This window comes from Gymnoscopelus braueri (assembly GCF_963280865.1).
Source record: "Gymnoscopelus braueri genome assembly, chromosome: 21".
In the NCBI taxonomy this organism is placed as follows: Eukaryota; Metazoa; Chordata; class Actinopteri; order Myctophiformes; family Myctophidae; genus Gymnoscopelus; species Gymnoscopelus braueri.
In genome coordinates this window covers 35,532,732-35,557,019 of record NC_137623.1, presented here as the reverse complement: position 1 = coordinate 35,557,019, position 24,288 = coordinate 35,532,732, and the positions used below count along the sequence as shown (strand labels likewise).

The 24,288-nt window shown below is 40.9% G+C and overlaps 1 protein-coding gene across 1 annotated transcript in view; it reads right to left on the bottom strand.

Moving 5' to 3' along the window:
- Window positions 1-8,911: 8,911 nt before the first annotated feature.
- Window positions 8,912-24,288, bottom strand: part of LOC308077676 (cadherin-20-like) — a 31,513-nt gene continuing 16,136 nt past the window's right edge. The window contains exons 5-11 of the mRNA XM_080418529.1: window positions 23,223-23,410; window positions 21,199-21,452; window positions 18,650-18,786; window positions 17,098-17,219; window positions 15,812-15,929; window positions 13,427-13,678; window positions 8,912-11,166 (exon numbers count right to left, since the gene is read on the bottom strand). Coding sequence (XP_080274655.1) covers window positions 10,601-11,166; window positions 13,427-13,678; window positions 15,812-15,929; window positions 17,098-17,219; window positions 18,650-18,786; window positions 21,199-21,452; window positions 23,223-23,410 — 1,637 coding nt within the window. The 3' untranslated portion in view covers window positions 8,912-10,600. The remainder of the gene's footprint in view (window positions 11,167-13,426; window positions 13,679-15,811; window positions 15,930-17,097; window positions 17,220-18,649; window positions 18,787-21,198; window positions 21,453-23,222; window positions 23,411-24,288) is intronic.

Genomic DNA, 24,288 nt, shown 5'->3' with positions numbered 1-24,288 from the left:
AAAATAAAACACAAACGATGGATACCATTATGTTGGTTACTTCAGAGCAGTTTGTTCAAAAGGAAACTAATACTAATGTAATATTGTATGAAAAATGTGTCATTCTACACAACACACAATATTCTACAACCAGTATTACATATAAACTTTTAAGCATTGTCAATACAATATAGAAAATGGGTGTGAATTTGGTCAACACATGTACACTCTATGTACATGCTGTAATACATGTATTATCGTGATTTCTGTTTAGAAGCTGTAGCAAATGTAAACAAAAGGTATTAGGCTATATCGCCAAGGATAGGACATTTTTGAAGCTCAATTTAAAAAATACTCTGTTTTAGAAACTTTTGATCTTATCTATGAACGGTTAAAATAATAACAATAATAAAAGGTCATTTTTCTAGAATTAAGACACTCTGGGACTACACTAAGCCCCTCTAGTTACTTCTAAAACTGAATCAAATACAAATCAAACATTCTGAGCGTCTAATAATTTTAAAAGTCTGGTCGATACATTACTTCTTCCAGACAGGAGCTGTCTTTATTAAGCTGGCACAAGACACTCAAGCCATACTGACAATCATTAAGCCTCACTTGTATAGGCCATCTATGAAATAAAGGATTAATCGTTAACACAACAGACAAACAATGTTAATTCAAGCATTCTTAACACACTAGACCTAAAAAATACTACTAAGGTAACCTCGTTAAAACTAAGAACTGTTAGAAGGAAGCAACTCTGTCACCATGAAAATAATGTCAAAAAGACCTAAAAATCAACTGTCATTAATGGACAGGCGTCATATTTTGACCGCCAGGGGGAGCCAATCTGACAATGTCAGCTCAGCCCCCTCAGAGGTAAAATACACTATCAAATAGATCACTCCTACAGGCAACACGTCATCACGTAATGATCACGTGACGGTCCGTGCTTCCAGTGGGGTGAACTTTTAATTTCTCTTTACAATACTTTAACCAAAAAACGTATTTCAACTTATTCTTAGCCACCAGTGGTACGTCACAAAAATCGAGTATAATTACACGTTTGCAACTTCAAATCCTACACATTCGTGTCATTAAAAATAGTAACATAGACTGGTTAGCTGTTCATAAATTGTTATTCAAGTTCGGGTTTAATCTATTTAAGAATATCTACTTTCCTTTAACATATCGATCTAAATAGGTTACTAAATGGTGTGATAATTCCTCACATCTACCAGTAGGCAATGTCCATCAGTTTAAAGGGACAGGAATAGTCTCGAATGGTTGTGCCCCATCAAATAATCACGCATAATAAACAATTTTAATTTATACCTCTAGTAGGGTTTTAAAGCCACTTATAGCACCACTCTTAAACACCTTTCAGATATTATGGGAAAAATATCTCATTGTGGGTATTTAAGCAGGCACTCGTTTTTATCAAATTTATCCTAGCATTTACTATTTAGTTATAATCAAACAATTCGTTTTAAATTCGACGCATAATATCACTTCTTCCCACAGCCCAGTGAGCCAAAATGCAATACATCAGTGAATTGAACCACACAGATGTAAAACACCTTAGCCCAACCTACAAAGTAACCATGACCAAGTTTAAACATATTACTACAGAGGATATGGCCGACATAATCAAACCCTGGTGCCTCCAAAGACACACAACAGAATCCTTTCCTCTGGAACCAGCCAGAATGAGGGACCCTGGGGTCGCGTACCCCAAGGTTACTGTGTGTGCACTAAAAAGACCATATTTTAACATAAAGACAATGTTCTCCATAGCACATAGGTTAACGACCAGACCATTAATGAATACGGGCGTGGATAAAGCACGCAGAACAGGCCAATAACAAACCATTTAAACATATTTAGACACAATACCTTAACTACCCTAATTTGAACATCAACAGCTACTTTCGCCAATTCAATTCATTCCTCACAATAAACAATACACCCAGCATCCCAACCTCACTCCACCCCTTCTTACATCCACTCATATATACACACACAACGTTCCCACCCGACCACTTAACGACTATTTAAAAAAAAAAACAACGGTAAAACATCTCAACGAAAATTATGGCACTGCTCCACACTCACGTGTCAAAACAGACAAATAACACCATTACAGAGAACCTTCAAAACAACAGAAACCTGATCCGTAGTTTCTTAAAAAGACAAGTCTTCCTATTAAAAGAAAGAAAGCTAAAAAAGCTTCATAAACAAAACAGTGTGAAAAACTAAACGCCATCTTGTGCTTAAACACAGTGAAAAGAAGCCTTTCCCACACACGAGAGAACGTGTGTCCTTGTACAACTACAGGGTATAACGTACAATTATTCTAAATATAAAAATAAAAAATTAATACTTTACTCCCTTCAAAGATCTTATTCCATCAAAACAAAAGGAATCTCGTACAAGCGTTGAAATAAGGAGATATTACGAATGTAATATACATAAGAAAGTAGCTTTTAAGTTTTTTAAAGTTAAAACTCCAAACTGCGTCTCTCCGGATATGACGTAGAAACGCGGAAGTCAAGACGCGTAGAAAAACTACATTCCCGGCCCAAAAACTACAAATTGCGCGTCTGGCCCGAGTGAAAGCTCTCATACAGAAGAACAAAGAATGAGCTATGCAAAAAAATACCTTCCCCCTCTAGAATAAACAACAACACGAAACAGTAGGCCTACGCTGCTCTAAATTTAAACTCCTTTCCTCACCTGTTCACCAAGTCAAGAAGCAAGACGCTTCTTTAATCCTATAAACAGCCACATTCTAAACTGGCTCCTAACCAAAACATAACCGTTCCATTCGCCTTCGTAGGTTTCCAAAAATCAAATCCAGCTTCATATTTACACAAATTTCCACTCGACACAATAGGCCAAGATAAAAGAATCACTCCTCTCAACCAACATCTCTAAAGCCTCAAATTTCAACCATATAGTTCTGTCCATCTCTTACAATAATACAAACGGAACCCTAAGTCCAAACAAAGTTTTTAAAAGCTTATCATACTCCACTCCCCTCTTCAAAACATTATACCTATTAACAATGTTTTGAGAAAAAACTAACGAACAAGCAATACAAAGTCCTGTAAAAAACATGTATCGTATACCGAATGTCCTTGTTTCAACTCAACAAAATCCATTCACGTAGAAAAATTGGAAATGGACTCAAACTGCTGCGTGCACCAGCAGCTCAAGTCCACAGTCACTTAACAATAGATAGAGAGAGAAAAAGAGAGAGAGAGAAAGAGAGAGAAAGAGAGAAAGAGAGAGAGAAAAAGAGAGAGAGAGAGCCGTAGCCCTACCCGAGACCCATTAACAAACAGGTCACAAACGCTACAAGCAAAAAGCCACCGCGACGCTTGGAAACAACATATGCAAACACGCACAATGAGTACCAGGAACCAACTTTAAGTGCCATCAGTGGGCTGCCCTTACATTACATACTTATAGACATTCTTACCGAACCGAATATTTTCCACAGGCCTCTCTGTCAACCTTAAACGCTGGGATACAATGTTGCAAACTGTTTCACAAAATAAGCTTAAAATATCGGTATTTAGAAACGTGTCGGCTTAAATCACTGCGTAGCCATGGATCACATGACGCTCGTCTGACGATAACGGCAATACTGGAAGTTATTCCCCGATAAAACAAGCTTAAAATATAAAACAACTCAGAACACCCCATCCAGCACTTTCATACCTTCACTTCCTTTCATAACCATGTGGAAATATCCGGTGCGCTCACGTATATTATAACTAGCAAAATTAAACACCAATAGTGAGAGTCTAGACTTACAAGGCTCTATTTTATCACAAGAGCCCTCTTAAACCAGATGTGTTTTTTACACTTTCTGATCAGATCCTACGTGTAATTAATGTCTAGCTTGAACCCCTAGAAAGAAATTATACGCTTTAATGTACCACGACAAATCAAAAGTCCATTTATACTATCCGAAATGCAGTTTAACCCAGACACGGCTTGAACCCCCGTGAAGAGATCGAACACTTTCTTGTGGTACACGGAAACGGTGAAACACACACTTCTACGCTCCCTGTGTCAGTGTCTCACCAATGCGTGCATGAAAACATACACTCCACAGGCTCCAAGCGGCCCCAAGCACGCAACTTAAAACCACTCAGAGAATATCCATTTCCGCCGGAGCCAAAATGGCCCATGTAAGGTCTTTTTTTTTCCAACCGCCATAAACACGGACAAAGTTTAACATTTAGAGGTACAATTCACACATACCTTCAACGAAAACTTTGTAGAAATGTCCCGTGTTCCAGCAGCAAAGGGCCTAGCTGTCTCGCCAATAATTTGTGGTAAACTGAGCCCATTTTGGAAGACGGAAGCAGACATGTTTCTCTGGGCGGTAATAAGTCACAATCCTTTAAAGTCCGAGGTAGTCATTTCCAACAATTCCATTTTATTGTCAGAGTTCTCAGCATCCCATACATACAAGTCAATTCGACGTACAGTGCATAGTCCATAGATCCATTTTATCCTGTTGGACGCGACATCTGTGTGTAGCCCAAAAACACAGAGAGTCCTGTTTTTCCCAATAGCACCATGTTATAAGCAACCAGATATTCCTCCTTCTGACCACTCACAACACAGATTTTATAGAACAATAGACCTTCTTGGGCAGGCCTTCTCAATCGGCACAAGGAATTAGCATCTCACTTGGTTTAAACATGTGACAATTTACTTTAACCCTTATCTATAAAACTGTACCTTTACACAAGCTCATATTATGCAATCTTTGTTTAACACCTTATTACCTTCAAAATAAGACCACACATATTTGTATTCAACTTTGTATGAATGATTTAGACAGAAAGAGATGATTTAAAAGGGGACTTGGCGTTTTCCTTAGATTCAAGAAGAAAAGTCTACATGCAACTAACTGGCTTCTCCCCAACCACATTTGTTCACACTTGTGTACTTACTATAGAATAAGCTTTTACTGTGAGCTAGTTATAATTTACAATAATTCAGTTTAAGTCTATTTCTTTACTGGCTGGCTGTAGAGAGAGAGAGAGAGAGATGGCAACATGTGTGAATAGATCGCATAATTACAATGCCTTTTTGGGAACAAAGAACTCGGCTGGGTGTGGTCTTTTAGGTTAGCACCTAAGACAATAGACAGGATCCCAGAGTTTTAACCCAATTACCTCTGTTGCAGACAGCTGTACTCCCCCACACTCTGACAGGGAACTTTGTTGACAATTTGTGTTCATAGTATATTAATAGCATATTAACTTCATATTCATCAGTCTTGAATACTGATACACGACAGCCCCAAGCAGGACAGGCAGAGGCGTGGCCATCGTCCACAGCTACGAGGTATTCGCACCCTCGCATGGCGCATGGACGAGGCGCCTCCATTCTTTCCTTTCTCCTTCGAGCACGAGGCAAACAAACAACAAAAGGCTAGGTAGCTAGCCTAGCTGCTTTGTTTAGGACTTAGCGTTAGCGGTTAGCTTAGCTTAGCTTTCGCCTCGTGGCGAGAAAACGGAGAGGATAGGAAAGAAAGTAAAATTTAATTAATCAAAGGAACTCGGGAGAGTTAAAGGAACTGAAAACTGATTTGTAAGAAAGCACCCGTGGAGTGGCACGCCAATGCCCTCGCTTTGGGTTGTGTTGGAATTCGACAAGTTTTCTCCGTGCTAGTTCGGCTTGTGCGCAGTCGCGTAAGCAGAGTGGAAGAAGAGAACGAGCTCATATGACGCAGTGTGACGCCAGTGTTTTTGCGTCACACAACCCTACTCCAATAGGAAATTGAATTCGGGAGTCTGTGTGTGCTCTGTATGATCGCCAGGGGGGCGATGATATCCCATAGTAAGTACCTTACGAAGCTATGAAATAATAACTAAAGTTTTCAAATAACTGCAGTGGAGTAAAAGTACAATATTCACCTCTGAGATGTAGTGGAGTAGAAGTAAAAGTATAGACAATTGGAAATACTCCAGTGAAGTAAAAGTACCTCAAAATTGTACTTAAGTACAGTACTTGAGTAAATGTACTTAGTTACTTTACACCACTGACTATATAGCTGCATTTACCGTGGCTTTGTACCTCGCCATGGTCTTGGTGCAGATGCTGCCCATGTGCTGCGCTCTCGCCATGCTCTCACTGGAAGAAGCATACCCACAAAACCAGCTCCTACTGATATTTCTGACCATGGTCCCTCCGTTGGTTAACGCAGCCATCCCCCTCTATTGCACTGCAGAGTTTAAGCGCTCATTGCTCTCTCTCTGCCATCACAGGGAGGATGAAGGACCTGAGAATGTTCAGAGGAGAGATACAGGAACAGGACTGTGAGACTGAAAGATTATAACAATAATAATAATACAAATAATAATAATGATTACTAGAAAGTACTGTTCCTGAAGAAACAGTGTGGGCTCGCTAGGAATGTTGATAGTATTACGTATTGATAGTGTTAAAGGTGTTAAAAGTATTAAAGCATTAGTAGTGTTAAAGGTGTTAAAGTATTAGTAGTGTTAAAGGTATTAAAGTATTAGTAGTGTTCACTGTTCACACAATCAAATCACAGGCTACAGTGGCGTGGCCCAGGAGTTCCACCCAATCATATACAGCTGATCTACAAGCCCATAACGCGTCGCTGACCCGTCGTGTTATGCACTTGTAGATCTTCTATGTTCAGCACGACACGACGAGGAATACATGATGAGTCTTTGAGCAGAGAGAGGGAGAAAAATACGGGACGGCACACTTGTAGAGAGGACAGTTTACCATGTGAAGGAAGAAGTTGGTGTGGTAAGCAAGCACAACAGAAAGACTGTATGCCTTTCTTATCCAACATCATTAAGCATGGATAACTTTTCAAGCACAAACTAGCGACGCATGATCGCATCATGTTGTGAATGTAGGCTGCCAATCAAAGTAAATAATGGTTTCTATCACAAAAGAGTTGGTTGCTTATAGCTATCTGAATAACGTTAAACTGCAAACTGCATGTTGTTTGGTGTGTTGCAACTATGTCTAGTGATCTAAAGTAGGCTATGGCAATACTAATAATCTTGTACAATCCTATCCCATTTAATACTCTAGTCATATGATTTTGTCATGCGAAAATAACAATCTACAAGCTCACAAGTCACAAAGTGTAATTGCAACTGTTGTGTCCATGTAGATCTTCTATTATAGCAATGAATGAACATTTCTGCCAATAATGACATCCCCAAAACCAGGACACCTGAGTTAAAGTGGTTAAAGTGTTATGCATCTTTCCTGGTGCCCAGGAAGCCAATATGGGCTTAAAAGACATTCATAACAATATGTAGGCAATCTAGGCATCACAATATTATTGTTTCAGTCACAGTGTTATTGTTTACTGAACTCCCAAAATGTTCACAGGGTCATACATGTCATTAACACATCGGGTGCCAAACACGGTTCAAACTGTGTTTTCACAGAGTAGCGCTTAGTTACCGAACACAGTCTTTTTTTTGTTGTTGTTTTTTTCCACACAGGGGGGCTAGCGCAGCCCTGGAATCACCCATGAACACTCTAAGAAGTAAGGGACAGATGGATCACCGTGCCAAAAAATCTGGCTCCCATCCGCTTCCATTCCATCTCCTTGCTAAAAACCTCTGTATCTCCTTAACTTTTTACAGTGGGCAAAACGAGTCATTCTCGATGCGCGATCGCTCCGCAATGGTGACTCGCATGAGACATGTTGTTGTTCCAGGCTTTAGCCAGGACCATCCATTGCTGTGCACGCATGCATTGTTTACGTGCGTGTGCTCGCCGTGGAGTCCACAGCTCTGAACAGCGCAGCGTTGCAGACGGTGAGATTTCTGGCACCGAACGTAATCTGTTATTATAAAATTCTGGCACCCGATGTGTTAAAGACACTGAATGACTTTGCTGTTACAATAAAAAAAAACATATAATAATAGCCCACAATAATAATAAGAAGAAAAGGGTGCTCCTTGTACCACAGGTCTCCGCCAGGCCGGGTTGCCTACCCCGCAAACATTGGAAGGCAGTCATCGGCACTTGGAATGGGATCTGAAAAGTCAAACTTGAGGCCGAAGTGATTTACAGTGCTTTTCGTTGACAGGAAATGAGTTAAAGCATAACCATCACCACCTAGAATATTGTCTCGACTCCTATTGCCTCATCAATTACCGATTGATCCACAATTCCACGGCACTGATTTGCATGACCCTCACATAAGTGTACTGAGAAATGATTGCGCTCATCTGTATGTGATGGGTAACTTAACTAGATGAGGACTCCACCCCTTGTAGACAGCATGGCATGCTCGGTTTTTGATTCAGTCAGTGCTCACAAGGAGCATATGGCCTGTGCACTACCAAGTGCCTGAGCCACCAGGTACCCAAGTATGCCCCCCCCCCACTCCACCCCTTATGCACAATTGATAGATTTTCGGTGGCCTATATGCCCTCTCATAAATATTGTTGCAGAGTCAATGACATGGAACGATTTCCGAGGCGTGTCCGAGGGCGGTGGGTGCAGGTACAACAGACGGTGTGGGGAATGAGCTTTTAATCAACACAAAGCCCTGCTGCTGGCTTCAAAACAAAATAAGTCAAGCAAATTAAGGGCGTTGAGGGAGACCATAATAAAAACAGAATCATCTGCGCTAACCCATTGGAGGACAATTTAGTATATGACTGCAAATCTAAACGGATATCATCTTTGGAAGGGTTTAGATTTCTGTCATGCTTCGGGGGATCACCACCAGAACATCCAGTTTATTACTCCAAATTATTTTGGAATGACTGCCACCACGAAGCACTCAAATTTCGTCTCGTTGTTCAATATAATCGAGATAATTGTCTAGATTTAATGTTAAAAGAAAACCACTTATTATTTTCTCTTTTTATTACAAAGTATACAACAAAATCATTATCTACATTCACATACCACTAAATGTAGCATGGCTGACCACATAGATTTCAAGAAGGATTCCTCCCAATCAGATTTATCAAAATTAACTTCTGGCCTCCCTGCAATTCAATGTCTCTCCCTCTTTTGTACTTTTTTTTTTTTGGTGATGTTTTGTCGTTTTTACTTTTTAAATGTCCTTTTTACATTTGGCACTTGAAGCAGATTATCAATGTCTCCATAAGAGTCTGTAGGAAATGGAGTATTTTAAGCCACATTTGTGTGGTGCTATGAGAGGTCAGAATGTAATACAAACAGACAAAAGGCAAACAAAGACAAATGGGGACTCCTTTGCTGCCGAAACGACAGCGTATCCGAAGCATTCCAAAGTGATGAGCAGTGTAGGCTGGCTGCTGCGTGTGCTCATCCAGGGACAACAAGCGTACTGTTGATAGACATGTAGATGTTACATGTCTTTCTTGTCCACACTGTGCATCGGAGTGTTAGATGTCCCTTTGTTCTTCTGCTGGGGTGTAGTTCAACCCATCTAAAAGTCCTTATGAAGTACAGTGTCTGCTTTGTGTTTTTGTGGAAGCAAACAATACGATACATAATAGTACAAAAAATGAACAAAAAAAAGTTATACAACAAACATTATGAACCTTCAAAATCCATTCCACATAGGATTGCACTGTCATCTCCTGAGAGTAACGTATAGGTCAATGGTTCTCAACTGGTTTTTCACTGGGATCCACATTTTTTATTGACCATGAAGTCAATGTATGAATCACCCCAATGGTTGAGAAACACCGTCATAGAGCACTTAAAGATGCATGGACAAATAATTATTCTTTTTGGACACGTATCAAAACTAAGGGCAATTAAACACCACCAAACCCAACATGTTACATCATACATTTGAACTTTTTCCTCCTCATACTGCCATCTCAAAACCGTAATGGTGACAATAAGTACAGTGTTGGTTTGATGTACCCAAATAAGTTATAAGAAATATAAATACAGCCGTAAAAAAAAGAAAAAAGAAGAAATAAATAAATTAAGACCGGCACACATATGGAGCATAGAGGAAATAGACAGAAGAAATGACAGCGTGACTTCACAATTAATTTTTCTGTTGTTCGTTGACAGTTGTTGAGGGCCATGAGAAAGGAAAAAAAGATACAAATCTCAGCTGAACAAAATGCGAACGCTGATTTACACAATCAGCATTCAGAGTTTATCTCCTGCATGACTGTAGTAGGTAAGGCTTCACTGAGTGCCCCTGGTTTCCTCTACATCCTGGGGATGCACTGGAACCTGAAACGCTTTGGACTAAAGAGTTTTGCCTGTTGGTGCGGTGCGGTCAGGCAGAGGAGTTGCGGTGTGCTTTGAAGCTGTTCCTTTAAGGCCTATCCACGAAGCTTCCAGTCCGGCCCTCTCTGAAGTCCCTTCGCTCCAGTCCTTCTCCGTGCAACCGCCTCCAGCATTCAAGGCAGGGAGGAATCACAAGTGCTACAGCCGACGGGGTCATGAGAGTTAAGCTCACCCACTATAAAGTGGCATAATTTCTCTTAAGCGCGCTCGCAAGTCCGTCTTGTGTTTCCGTATTTTTCCTCTCATCCGTCGCTGTGTTTTTCGACTTTGTCGTCAATCTCGGATTTAAACAAAAGAAAGAAAGAAAGAAAAAAAAAGAGCGCACCCCCCGGCCTTACCATAGCGGAGGGGGGGGATTGTTTGTCTCCAGCACCCCGTACATCTCGGCCAGCTTTTTGAAGCGCGGCCCCCACTCGTTGAGATAGTCGTATTCGTGGTCGGTGTTGGACGCCCCCGACTGCAGGGAGCTCAGGGAATCGGCCACCGAGCCCTCGCCCTCGTACGCGTACGTCTGCAGCGAGTCGTAGGGCGGCGCGCACGGGTCCACGTCGGCCTCCAGGAGCTTGGTGAGCACGTAGCCGCTCACGTTGCTGTCCCCGCCGCCTCCTCCACCTCCTACGCCCGGGACGCAGGCCTGCGGCACGTAGCGCGACAGGCTCTCGATTTCCGGCAGCATGTCCTGCCTCATTTTGCCCAGCAGGGGGTTGGGGGGGTGGAGGTGGTGCGGGTGGTGCACCTCGTGCGGGTTCCACATGGCGGCGATGTCGAAGGCCTCCGTGTCCTCCTCGCCGCCGCCCTCGTCGTCGTAGCGCACGATGTTCTCGTGCACGTTCTCCTCCTCGTCGCACAGGTAGGGCTTCTTGCGGTGTCTCCGCAGGGACAGCATGAGCAGGATCAACACTGGGGTACAACGACACGGAGTAGAACGTAGAATAAATTATTCCTATTTGGGTAATGTTATCATAATAAGTTAATGATTTGGTCGGAAGTTATCATCCGTTATAGAATAATATATTTTATTAACATGTGCATTACTATAATCGTTATTATCGAGTGTATTCTGGTTCACTCGCTATATTTGGTTCGGATTGCATTCACTTTCACACCTACAGTGTACCGAACTCTGGTGCACTTGGAAGCGAACAGAGACCCCCGTTTTTTGGCGAACCAGGGTTCGCTTGTTAGTCCGCACCAGAGTTTGAATGAGCGTTCACACCAGAGCAAACGAACCGCACTTTCCGACAATACGCTCCACGGTTCGTTTTAATCACTCTAAAACATCCAGGTGTGAAGACACCCTAAGAGTCTTTATTGTCACACACACACAGCTATTTAACCAGCTCAGTGGCCCTGTGGTTAGAGTCTCCGCCCTGAGATTGGGAGGCCGGGGTTCAATTCCCCAGCTGGGTCGTACCAAAGACCATAAAAAGACCAATGCCTCTCTACTTGTACATCAAGTTGCCTCATGCAACAGGATATAGGTTCCTGCCCGTATGGTGATATGCTCCTGCCCCTGTGGGCCACATGGCTCAAGACTACTTACAGTACATGGGTATTTATTTACCTTTAGGGGGGTATATACTGTAGTGTATATGTTACAGTATGATTGGAGAACCAGTACGATTGAAGAAGGCTCGCTCGTTTTTACCACCCACCCAGCAATTCTGTAGAAGCAACACTAGAGGGAGCCACAAGCCAGGCTTGTGCACAAGCATATATTGCCGCGACCACACACACACGTGCGCGCGTGTGTGACCGGCTTCGAGTGCTATCAATGCATTGAATGGGGAAATAGGCGAGTTTATTAGACCTTTCAATGGGCGAAATAGGCTACTACCTACCCGCGATTTATCAGACCATTCATTCAGGAGCTACTGACCTACTTGGAGGCGGAGCAGTCCGCACAACAATATTTACGATTCTGTGCCTATCGGTACATAACTCAAACGGCGCTGAGTAGGCACAGGCGAACGTCACACCGTTCAGGACGGCAACTCGGTCGCCTTAGCTCCCTCTGTGGTCCTTCACGGGGTGACAGTTCGCCTGTGACTGCGCGCCTCCGTCAGGGTCCAAAACCAAAAGCGAAACCTAAACTGAACTATTAAGTCATGTCAGTTGGTAGGTTAGTATGTCTTGATAACACCCAATGAAGGTCGCCTATTTCGCCCATTCAAAGGTCTAATAAACTCGCCTATTTCCCCATTCAATGCAGATAGCATTCGAATCAGGTGGACTGTTAAGATACTTTTATTGTGTTCTGCTGGCTTTTGTTTTAGTTTCTCCCTGACACACACACACACACACACACACACACACACACACACACACACACACACACACACACACACACGGAGGAGGAGAAGGAGAAGGAGGAGGAGCTCCTCCTCCTCGCGAGCCTCGCTAATAAACCCTGTCTCGAAAAGCCCCGCATCGCCCCGAAGCCCCGTGCCTAAAAACGAGCGCTCTGTCTTCAATCGTACTGGTTCTCCAAACGTACTGTGACATATACACTGTAGGTGATTGTGAAGTTAGATTTCTCCAATTTGGTGCAAAAACATATTTACCAGTGATAGAAGATGACCTTCTCACATGGTTTGAAAATAAAAGGTCAACTGACCAACTGAGGAGTTTGTTTGGTGAAAGAGAAATGTATGTGTTGATTTTGTATTTATTTATAACCCCTGCACCACCATAACATTATTAATGTCATGCACCCCCTAGAGGCAGCTTTTGGTATCCCAGTGTAGACCTAATACACTCTGTATACAGAAGTGTGTCTTATGCTAATCTTTTAATTTTAAAGACCCCATAACTCTGAGGGAGTACAAATGGAACCAAATGGACCCGTAAGATCTGTATTGACGGTCCATTTGGAACCCAAGGAACCTTTGGGTTCCCTGAGGGGTCCCTGGACCCCACTTTAAGAACCACTGGTATACAGTGGATACAATTAATCAACAAGTTTGTAGTTACAAAATCAATTTCCGGGTGAGATTTAGTGCAGATTCAGGCTAAGAATTACCATGAGGTAGTGGCAGTGTGGAAGGTCTACTCAAGCCTACCATACAGTATGTGTTCTTTTAGATTTTCTTCTAATAATACCTCAATTAAAGCCTCACTATGTAACTTTTTAGTGCAGCTTTAAGCAACAACAACTCACCCAGCAGTACAAAGATGCAGGCCAGGATGGCGATGAGCGCCCCTCGGCTCAGGCTGGCGGGGAGGCTGTAGGCCTCGGCGTTGCAGGACATGACGTTGCCCTCGCCGTCGCAGCTGCACACGCGGATGGTCAGCGTGCTGGTGCTGGTCTGGACCGGCTGGTCGCCGTCCGAGATGAAGATGGGCAGGTAGAAGACGGTCTGGTCCTGCTGGGCCCAGCCGCCGCGTCGCGTCAGGATCCACGCCGTGTTGTCTGGAGGCAAAAGGGTTATTATAGGTTTTTTCATAAAAAAAACTAAAAACAAATCTCTGCTGTTTTTAGTGTTTATTTTTCAGGAAATTACAACAAAACAAAAAAAAGTGGAGTTAGGAGGTTTTGTTCATCATTGATAAGAACAGCTGAATGGACCTCCAAGCTCACAATGAGGTTGGAGGTCAAAAGGGGGTGGAGCCTCAGCCTGCAGTCAGCAAAACCATCTAACTCCACTTGGCTGGACTTGGCTGGTTTAGCAGAAAGTTTGAGGATCCAATGGAGTTAGCTGGTTTTGTCAGAAGCACTTTTTAATACTTTTCATTGGCTCAATATGTTTTTAATCAACACAGATTAGCACTGATTTATGAAAAAAAATGCAAAAGCTGACAAATTTAGTTTCTGCCCGACAACAACAAAATATAATACTGTATATATTATTTTTTCATTTTGACTTTATGTTTTTAATTTCAGGTCAGTTTTGATTTGGGTTTTTTAACAGGTTTGCAAGTTTAGTTTACTTTTTCTTTTTAAAGCTTGGTTTTAGCTTTAACTAAAACTAATACTAAAAACTAATAGTGCTGAGAATTGTTCAGTGTGAAGTCCTGGATTGCCAGGGGAAATAATTGATACATCTTGAGCAGAATTCTGCTATCTGGGAAACTCTACAACAAGCTCGTAGCATCCCTACAGGTCTAAAAGAACCAGGGAGTGAAACGAAAAAGTGAAGTGGGCTACAAATTAAACATTTACTGAGCCTCTAAGGGAAGTGATTTCCTACTTTAACCATGAGGCATTGCTTCAGCAGCAGCTGTTGTGTGCTCACATATAGTTCCTCATCTCTGTAGTCTGGCTCAAATAAATATCCCCTGTTCCTCCCACTTAAGTCTTTCATTTCTACTAATCATTTACAGTGCGGCCATTTTGTACTGTTCTCTATCTGCATCAAAAGCCTCCCACAAAGTTTTATTCTAGATCAACACTGTTTTTCCAGCAAATTGCCACCTCTTGTGTCAATTTTATCAACACCCACCTCAACAGTCAATAATTAGACATAATGTCTGGCATTATTAGAGCTCATAATGTAGCTATAAACAGAAATGAAACAGCCCATCAGTAACTTTGCATTGTTATAAGGTAATCAATGTATTCTGTGCGGGAGAAGAGCGAGGCATAGAGAGGATCTATAAAAAAAGAAAGCTTCTGCATGCTTGTATAGAAAAAGCTTTTTTCTCTAATCCGTAAATGGATCCTGCACATTGATCAAGGTTGCAACCAAAACGTTTTATTCAGATCCAACCAGGACATATTGACAGGGACGTTCAACGTTTTCGAATTCAATAATAATTCATATTGAAATCGACAGAAAAAAAAAAATCGTCCAGCTTGTATTGTAATTAACTGAGCGGATGTTTTAGACCAGTGTTTCCCAAACTATGGGTGGGGACCCTTTATTGGGGTCGAGGGCCCATTTTTATGGGTCGTGAATAAATGTCAATTTTTTCATTTTGTTTTACATTTCCAAAAACAACATTCAGAAAATGAAAAACAAAACATGTAGATCGGCTATTTTCACAATGAAATAGTAGTAAGTGGTTAATTCATAACGGATTTGGGTCCCGGGTGGGAAAAAAAAACCAACACATTTATTTTTGGTGGTCTCCACTGAAAAAAGTAAAGGAAGCGCTGCATGTTTTAGACCAGTGGTTCTCAAACTTTTTCATCTCAAGGACCACCAAATTGACACATTTGAAAAGATATGCCAAGGACCCCCATAAGAGAAGATTTTTTACAGCTCTAGCAGTGCTTTTCAACCATTTTAATTTCAAGGACCCCCAGTTTGACATGCATTAGGCTACGGACCCCCATTTTATAGCATTTCTATCTCTGGGACCCCAATTTATATAGTAAAATCAATGTTAATTTAACTCTGAGAGTGTACAAATGGAACCAAATGGACCCGTAGGGTCCATTTGGTTCCATTTGTACAGACCCATAAGGGTCAATTTGGTTCCTAACTTTTTTTGGTTCCTAAACCCAATTTGGTTCCTAACTATCATTTAGCTGGGGACCCCCTGGAACTCTCTCAAGGACCCCTGGGGTCACTTAGAGAACCAATGTTTTAGACGGCTTTACCTTGGTTGTCTCTCAGGGTGAAGTTGGGGTTGTTGGAGGCCTCCGGAGCCAGGCTGTAGTAGAAGCGGTGGCCTCCCGACGGCTCGTCTGGATCCACTGCCGTCACCGTCTGGATCAGCTGGCCATGTCAACAGGACACATAGTTAGTTTACGGTGGTGGGAAAGTAAACTAAGTACATGTACTCAAGTGCTGTACTTAACTACTTAACCCATTAAGACCGGGAACGCATCTCTGTCATTTTAGATTTCTTTGGCTATTCACAAATAGCAGATATACAAGCTTGTAGATCTGGTATTTTTTTCAAATCATGAAAATGTGTGCAAATCTTTACAAATGTCGTTGGACAGTTAAAAAAGAAAAAAAACGTACGTTGTTATATCAGAGGTTCTCAAACTTTTTCATGTCAAGGACCCCCCAAATTATATGTTTTTGGCCGCCAATCCCCATCAAAATATGTTGTTCCAGGGACCCCCCCAGAAGCAAAGATCTGAGTAAAAAATGTTGTTTAAATAAATGTTCAACATTTTTCAAAAATAGCAGATCTGCAAGCTTGTTGATCAGTTATTTTTGAATAGGCAAAGTATAAAATAATGGTTATAGCTCAGATCTAAAATGACACAGATGCGTTCCCGGATTGAATGGGTTAAAAACCCCATATGGTAGACCTGGAGTTGACCCTCAGGGCTCTATCCTAGGGTCTTTTCTGTTTTTCTGTTATTGTGGGGAAAGCTTTCGCCACAAATCTTGGCTACTGTTTTTAAATCTTGGTTACTTTTCAGGATTCAAATAAAACTAGAAAAATCACACCCTGTGTGAAGTGGGCGGTGTCTTGCTAGCTAATCACAATACTGAATGGAGTCAACCAATCATGTACAAAAGATAAATACATTTATTGAAACACTCTTTATGATGGACGAAACCATAACTTGAAAAAAACCAATTTTTGGTTTTTTTCAAGTTATGGTTTCTTATATAGGGCTATGCACATGTGTCATGTGACACTGGCCAATCACAGTCCTGAATAGACTGTGATTGGCCAATCACAGCGCAGGATAATTGTACAAATTTCCTGGGCCCAGATCACAGCGCAGGAAAATGTACATTTTTCCAAATCTCACTTATAGGGGCGGTTTCACCGCCCAAAAATGGCAAAAGTATCAGATCAACAAGCTCTCTGCTACTTTTGTGTGACGCTCTAGTATGATCACGTAGGGCATACATGTTCTGCCCGACAACAACGATATACTATGGATACAGTGTGATATGTTGGACGTGTGTGTCGTACCTGTCCTGCTTTGGCGTTCTCGCACAGATAAGCCTCAAAGTAGTGAGTCAGCGATGGAGGGTTGTCGTTCACGTCCTGCACCTTCACAGCAACCGACACGCTCGACGTCTGCATGGGGTTATCTGACAGAACACACACACACACACACACACACACACACACACACACACACACACACACACACACACACACACACACACACACACACACACACACACAGTGTAAGCACACCCATGTCTTTTGTGTTCATATCATTTTGTATGGGTAATAGGCATGTAATGATTCACTCAACTCACAATATGATTCGAATCACTATACTAGGTTCACGATACGATTTTTCATGATTTTTGGGCGGTGAAACCGCCCCTATAAGTGAGATTTGGACAAATGTACAAATATCTTGGGCAGTGAAACCGGCCCTAAAAGTGAGGTTTGGAAATTTGTACAATTATCCTGCGCTGTGATTGGCCAATCACAATCTATTCAGTGTCACATGACACATGTGCATAGCCCTATATAAGAAACCATAACTTGAGAAAAACCATAAATTTGTTTTTCTCAAGTTATGGTTTCGTCCATCATAAAGAGTGTTTCAATAAATGTATTTATCTTTTGTACATGATTGGTTGACTCCATTCAGTATTGTGATTAGCTAGCAAGACACCGCCCACTTCACACAGGGTGTGATTTTTTTTAACACTAAATTATTTTCAAATTTTTTAAAATGATTTCTCTTACACAAATCAAGTATTTTCTTCTCTTTTTTTATTTTATTTTTTACAATACTGTGTTTTCCCTTATCCTCTTTTCAATACAGTAGCAAATGACTGAAATCTCTTTTATCAATTCTCTTACAAAGATCCTGTATTTTCTTCTTCTTTTTTTTTGTCTTGTCTCGATTGCGCCCTCTGCTGTTTGCGTCGTGATACATTTCTTATTTAATCGATTTAAATGGTCACCAATTTGAATCGATTTCAATCGATTTATGACAACTCGTTACATGCCTAATGGGCATGTCTCTGGGTATGCTACTTTGGGGTTGAACTGGTGGGGTGGGAGCGGCTAGCTTTGGGAGAGCTCTTCTCTTCTCTTCTCTTCTCTTCTCTTCTCTTCTCTTCTCTTGTCTGGTCTTGTCTGTCTGTCTGCATGGATGTATTTTTGTTGTATTGTCTGTGTAGTTGTGTGCCTTGTTCATTTGTGCTAAGGACCCCCCTCGAAAATGAGATGTTGCATCTCAAACGGTTTATCCTGGAAACTTCATAATATGTCCAAAACTGTTACTTTTCAGGATTCAAATTCCAAAAGCCTAAAAAATAGCAGATCTAAAAGCTTTCGAGCTTGCGGATCTGCTACTTTTGATGGTTTTGTGTCTGTAGTATGATCAAGTAGGGCGTTAATTTACGAAAAAACACAAAAAAGTTTGAATATGGAGATAAGAGGTTTCTGCCCGACAGTAGGAGCAAATATGTTGCATACACACACTCACACTGGGAGAACGTGTGTGTGTGTGTGTGTGTGTGTGTGTGTGCGCGTGCGTGTGTGCGTGACTCACTCATCTCCATGGCCAGGACAGTGATGTTGTGCCAGGGCATGTCCTCTCGGTCCAGTGACTGCACCGTCATCAACGACCCGGAAGTGATGTCAATGTAGAAGTACTTCCCGGGGTCGCTGGACCTCTCAATGGCGTACCTGCTCACAGCGGGAGCAAAAACAAAACAGTCTTTTTATAACGTAACAGTTGTATTGATTCCGTTTGGAGGACGTTTTAAGGTTACATTCTTACTTTTGTGCATTTGTCAGTGGTGGAAAAAGTACTCAAATGTTTTACTTAAGTAAAAGTATTAATACTGCAATGTAGAAGTACTCTGTTACAAGTAATAGTCTGGTGTTAAAAATGTACTTGAGTAAAAGTACAAAAGTATTGGTATAAAAATTTACTTAAAGTACCAAAAGTAAAAGTACTGAAATGTTTGCCTAGGTATACAATAGGGCTGAAGTGGTTAATGTATGTTTTGTAATGTAATAATGTATATCTGCAAAGTAACCAGTAACTAAAGTTTTCAAATAAATGAAGTGGAGTAAAAGTACAATATTTGGATCCAAGATGTAGTGGAGTATAAGTACAAATACCTCAAAATTGGACTTAAGTACAGCACTTAAGTAAATGTACTTAGTTACTTTCCACCACTGGTATTTGTGCTGTGCTGTTTTGTCTCCTGAGCGCAGACCAAATCGAGTTTCAATCAATGTCTCATTGAAATTGTAATAAAGTATTGAATCTTGAATTGAATATTTAGGGCCATATTTTCGCTGGTGCCTTACCCATTATCCTTAAACTTCTTTGCCATTTTTTACTATTTTTAAAAACATTTTCAACTAGTTCAACTAGCCGATCTACATCGACACGTTGTGAGCTTATAGATTGGCTATTTGAACTATTTGAAAATGTTTTTAAAAATAGTAAAAATTGGAAAGAAGTTTAGGGATAATGGGTAAGGCACCAGCGAAAATAGGGCCCTAGTCTCACCATTGCTGTGCCACAAATGCTATTGTTAAATATTTCCAGTGATTTTTTAGAGTAGAACAGATTGGAGACTTGTTTGTGCCATAGCTCATAAAATGTGAGGTTTGTTCACTCACAGCTAACTTGCCTTTGGGGTGTTCAGTCCAAGTAAACAATAATTATACCGATGCCGTTAAATCAGTTTGAGTGTGTTTAGGCAAGAAGACTGTTGATAGAACACCAACACTTGGGGGACAGTACACGCACCATATACTGTGGATAATGGGGTTGACTGATTAATTATGTCTAAACTGAGTATATGGGAAAACACATAAATTAAATGACTAAACGGAAGTCCTATTAGCCATGTTGATTGTGATATTTGTAGCTAAAGTTACCCTAGACTAGAGCGGTGCTAAATCTTCTGCAACAGTGCAGTGTTGATTTTGACAGCAAATCTTTATTTCATTTTAGTCACAGTATTTTGAATACATTTCCATTTTTAGTTTTAGTCATATTTTAGTAATCTAAATGTTTTACTGTTAGTCTAGTTTAAGTCGACTAAATAGCATAAGACTTTAGTCGACTAAATCTACAGTTGATTTAGTCGACTAAAATGTATTTTGGCGGTGCCTTGATGGAGTCGTAATGGCTGATTTTACACTTGGTTGCGTGCTGAAAATAGCAGATCTACAAGCTAACAACGCATCGCAGCGCGTCGCGTTGTTAGCTTGTAGATCTGCTATTTTCAGAGCACAACACCGGAGCGCAACCAAACATAAAATGTCTTGTCTTTTAGTTCTACTGGATCTCTTCTCCACTCGTCCCTCACTAACATTTTAGTCTAGTTTTTACTTGTTGACAACATTGTACATATATTAAGTCTTAGTTTTAGTCATCATAGCTTAGTTTTTATTTAGTTTTTATTTAGTTTTCGTCAGTGAAAAAAGGTAGTCGACGAACATTTTTCGTCAGTTTTAGTCGACGAAATCAACACTGCGACAGTGTGCATTTTCGTGGCACCTTTTCTGACTTGTTGGTGTCGACTTTGTTGTAGACTACATAACCTTTCATATGACCTGTTATATGCTCTTGGGATGCCATGACTGTATTTATGTGCGTTTGTGTATGCAGTCTTTTAGGCAGTGGAAGTACTCCATGTTTCAAGTGTTACAAGTAGAAGTCCGGTATTCACAATTCACCTGAGTAAAAGTACAAAAGTATTGGCATCAAAAGATACTTAAGAGTACCAAAAGTAAAAGTATTATGAAGAATGTCCCATTTCGTAAGTTCTACAAGCTTGTGAGCTTGTAGAACGGCTATTTTCAAATAGCCAAAGCATATAGGGCTGAAGTGGTTAATGTAGGTTTTGTAATAATAATCTAAATCTACAAAGTAACTAGTAATTAACATAGTAAAAGTACAATGGCACAACATATTTTCATATGGGGGTCCGCGGCCAAATACATATGAATTTGGGGGTCCTTGACATGAAAAGGTTTTAGAACCACTTCTCCATATTACACTCACCTGAAAGCCTAAAGGTACACTATGTGTGTACAGTGGGTATTAGTAGTAGTGGTTTGTTTTGTCCGTACCTTACGGTGTTGTTGGCGGCGTCGGGGTCCCGGGCCGAGATGGTCTTGACCACGGTGCCGATCTCGGCGTTCTCCGCCACCTCGATGTAGTAGGCCGGGGAGAGGAAGACCGGCGGCTCGTCCACGTCCTCGACGCTCACGTGCACGATGGTGACGTCCTTGAACGGCCCGCGGTGCCGCAACGACGGGTCCACGTGGGTGTTGGCCCCCTCCACCTTCAGGGTGTAGCTGAGCTTCTTCTCAAAGTCCAGAGGCTGGTGTGTGTGTGTGTGTGTGGGGGGGGGGGGGGGGGGGGACAGACAGATACATGCATTATAGACTTGAACCCATTTAGACCGTGAACGCGTCTGTGTGTCATTTTTTTTTCTTCTTTGGGCTGCTATTTTTTTGGAAAATCGTGAACGTTTGTGCAAATCTTTGAATACATATTTTTTTAAGCCAAATCTTTGCTTCAAATCTCAAATCTTTGCTTCTGGGGATTCTACAAATGTCTTCACAGTTTTTTGAAAAACTTGTTCCAAAGTATTGGAACAAGTGATTTTCTTTGCACTTAATAAGATTCTTTTCCACTTTTTATCATCCAGCTGGCACCCAAAATCCTCTACCCAAAATGCTCTACTACTAAAATTAGGGGTGTTAATAAACATTTGAGAGTATATATAACTTATAACTCTTCCTTAAAAGAAGAGGCTTTCAATAGAATATTTTCCAAATTATTCACCCTCATTTCCCTTTTATATAGTGGTAAAGATTGGATATAACTCCTAAGTTGTAAATATCGGAAGAAATGTACTTGAGGCAAATTAAATGCAGTCTTAAATTGAGCAAAGGATTTTAAGGTGCTACCCAAAAAAATATATTTTATCTTAGAAATACCAGCATATATTTCCAGGCTCTGAACCCAACATCTGAACATGATTGACCGAAATCAGAATTACAAAACACAGGAGAGAGCAAGAACAGAATATTGATTCGTAATACCAAAATGCCTTCGTATCTGATTCCAAGATTTAAGAGTGTTTCTCACAATAAGTAAAAGTATCAATACCACAATCTAGAAATACTCCGTTACAAGTAAAAGTCCGGAATTAAACATTTACTTGAGTAAAAGTACAAACGTATTGGCATCAAAATGAACTTAAAGTACCAAAGTAGAAAGTACTCATTATGCAGAATCTCCCATTTCACAAGTTCAATACTGTATGTATAAATAATCTTTTGAAAATAGCCGATCTACAAGCTCACAATGCGTCGCGATGCGACACATTGTGAGCTTGTAGATCTGCTATTTTCAAATGGCTGAAATATATATAGGGCTGAAGTGGTTAGTGTGTTAATAATCAACTAACTTAACTAGTAACTTAAGTTTTCAAAAAAAATCTACTACATCTCCTCTCTGAGATGTAGTGGAGTAGAAGTAAAAGTATTGAAAATTGTAAGTATTGAAGAAGTAATAAATACCTCAAATTTGTATTAAGTACAGTACTTGACTAAATGTACTTAGTTACTTTACACCACTCTATATCGTCACTGTCGGGCCTCTTATCTCCATATTCTAACTTGTTGTGTTTTTTCGTAAATGAATGCCCTCCTTGATCATACTACAGCGTCACACAAAAGCATCAAAAATAGCAAGCTCGAAACGTGGCGCGAAGTGACACGTTTTGAGCTGGTCGATCTGCTATTTTTAATGTTTTGAATTATTTTTTAAAATAGCAGATCTACAAGCTCTACAAGTTGTGAGCTTGTAGATCTTCTATTTTCAAATAGCCAAAGTTTAAATAGGGCTGAAGTGGTTAATGTATGTTTTGTATTAATAATTAAAATCAACAAAGTAAGTAGTAACTAAAGTAAAACGTTTCCGCATCAGAGGTATGACTTATTTTAGTTTATCGACACGGAAAGGCGCACAAAAGCACAAAAAGCTCCATATAGGTCACTAAGGTCAGCCAGGTTCATCAGCTGTTATCCGTTCACTGTCAGATTCTCATCTTGAAGCTCATTTGGGCGTATACTGTACATACCTTCTTGACGGTGATGATGCCAAACAGGTTGGTAGGGTCGGTGCTTATGTCGAAGGTGTCCCTGCCGTCTCCGTCGATGATCCTGTACGTCATCTCGGCGTTGAGGCCAATGTCCCTGTCCCTGGCCCAGATACGGCCCACCACAGACCCCACGGGGGCAGACTCAGGGATGCTCATCTGATACAGCCCTGAGATGGAGGGTGGGAGAGAGAGAGAAAGAGAGATGTTTCTGACCTGATCTTTGTACTATTTACAACCGGCTGCTTATGCAGTGGTGGAAAAAGTATACTCCATTTTTTTTACATAAGTAAAAGTATCAATACTGCAATGTAGAAAAACACTCTGTTACAAAAGTCCGGTAATCAAAATGTACTTGAGTAAAAGTACAGAAGTATTGGCATCAAAATATAATTAAAGTACCGAAAGTAAAACTACTCATTATGCATAATGTTTCACAAGTTATCATAGGTTATGTGTACAATTTATTAAAAAATCTTTTGAAAATGGCAGATCTACAAGCTCACAACACGTCGCATTGTGACGCGTTGTGAGCTTGTAGATCTGCCATTTTCAAATAGCCGACGTTTAAATAGGGCTCAAGGGGTTAATGGGGCGGCAGTGGCTCAGGGGTAGAGTGGCCGGTCCCAGTTCGATCCCGGGCTGGGGGGCTCCCCCAGAGTTAAGGCACACCGGCGAATATGCGAATATACGCAAAATTCTGACTCGTTCCGAATAATTAAAAGATGCTTTTTCGCTTTTCCCTCCATGTACGCTTCCATTGACTTTATAAGGTTTTTAAAAAAATATGTATTATTCGCATGAAAAAATCGCCCCGGTGTGTCGAAGTGTCCTTGAGCAAGATGCTGAACCCCTAATTGCTCCCGATGAGCAGGTTGTTGCCTTGCATGGAGTGTGTGTGTGAATGGGTGAATGTAATGCACAATCTATGTAAAGCGCTTTGGATAAAAGCGCTATATAAATGCACCATTTACCATTTAATGTATTTTTTTTCAAAATCTACAAAGTAACTAGCAACTACAGTTATCAAATAATTGTAGTGGAGTAA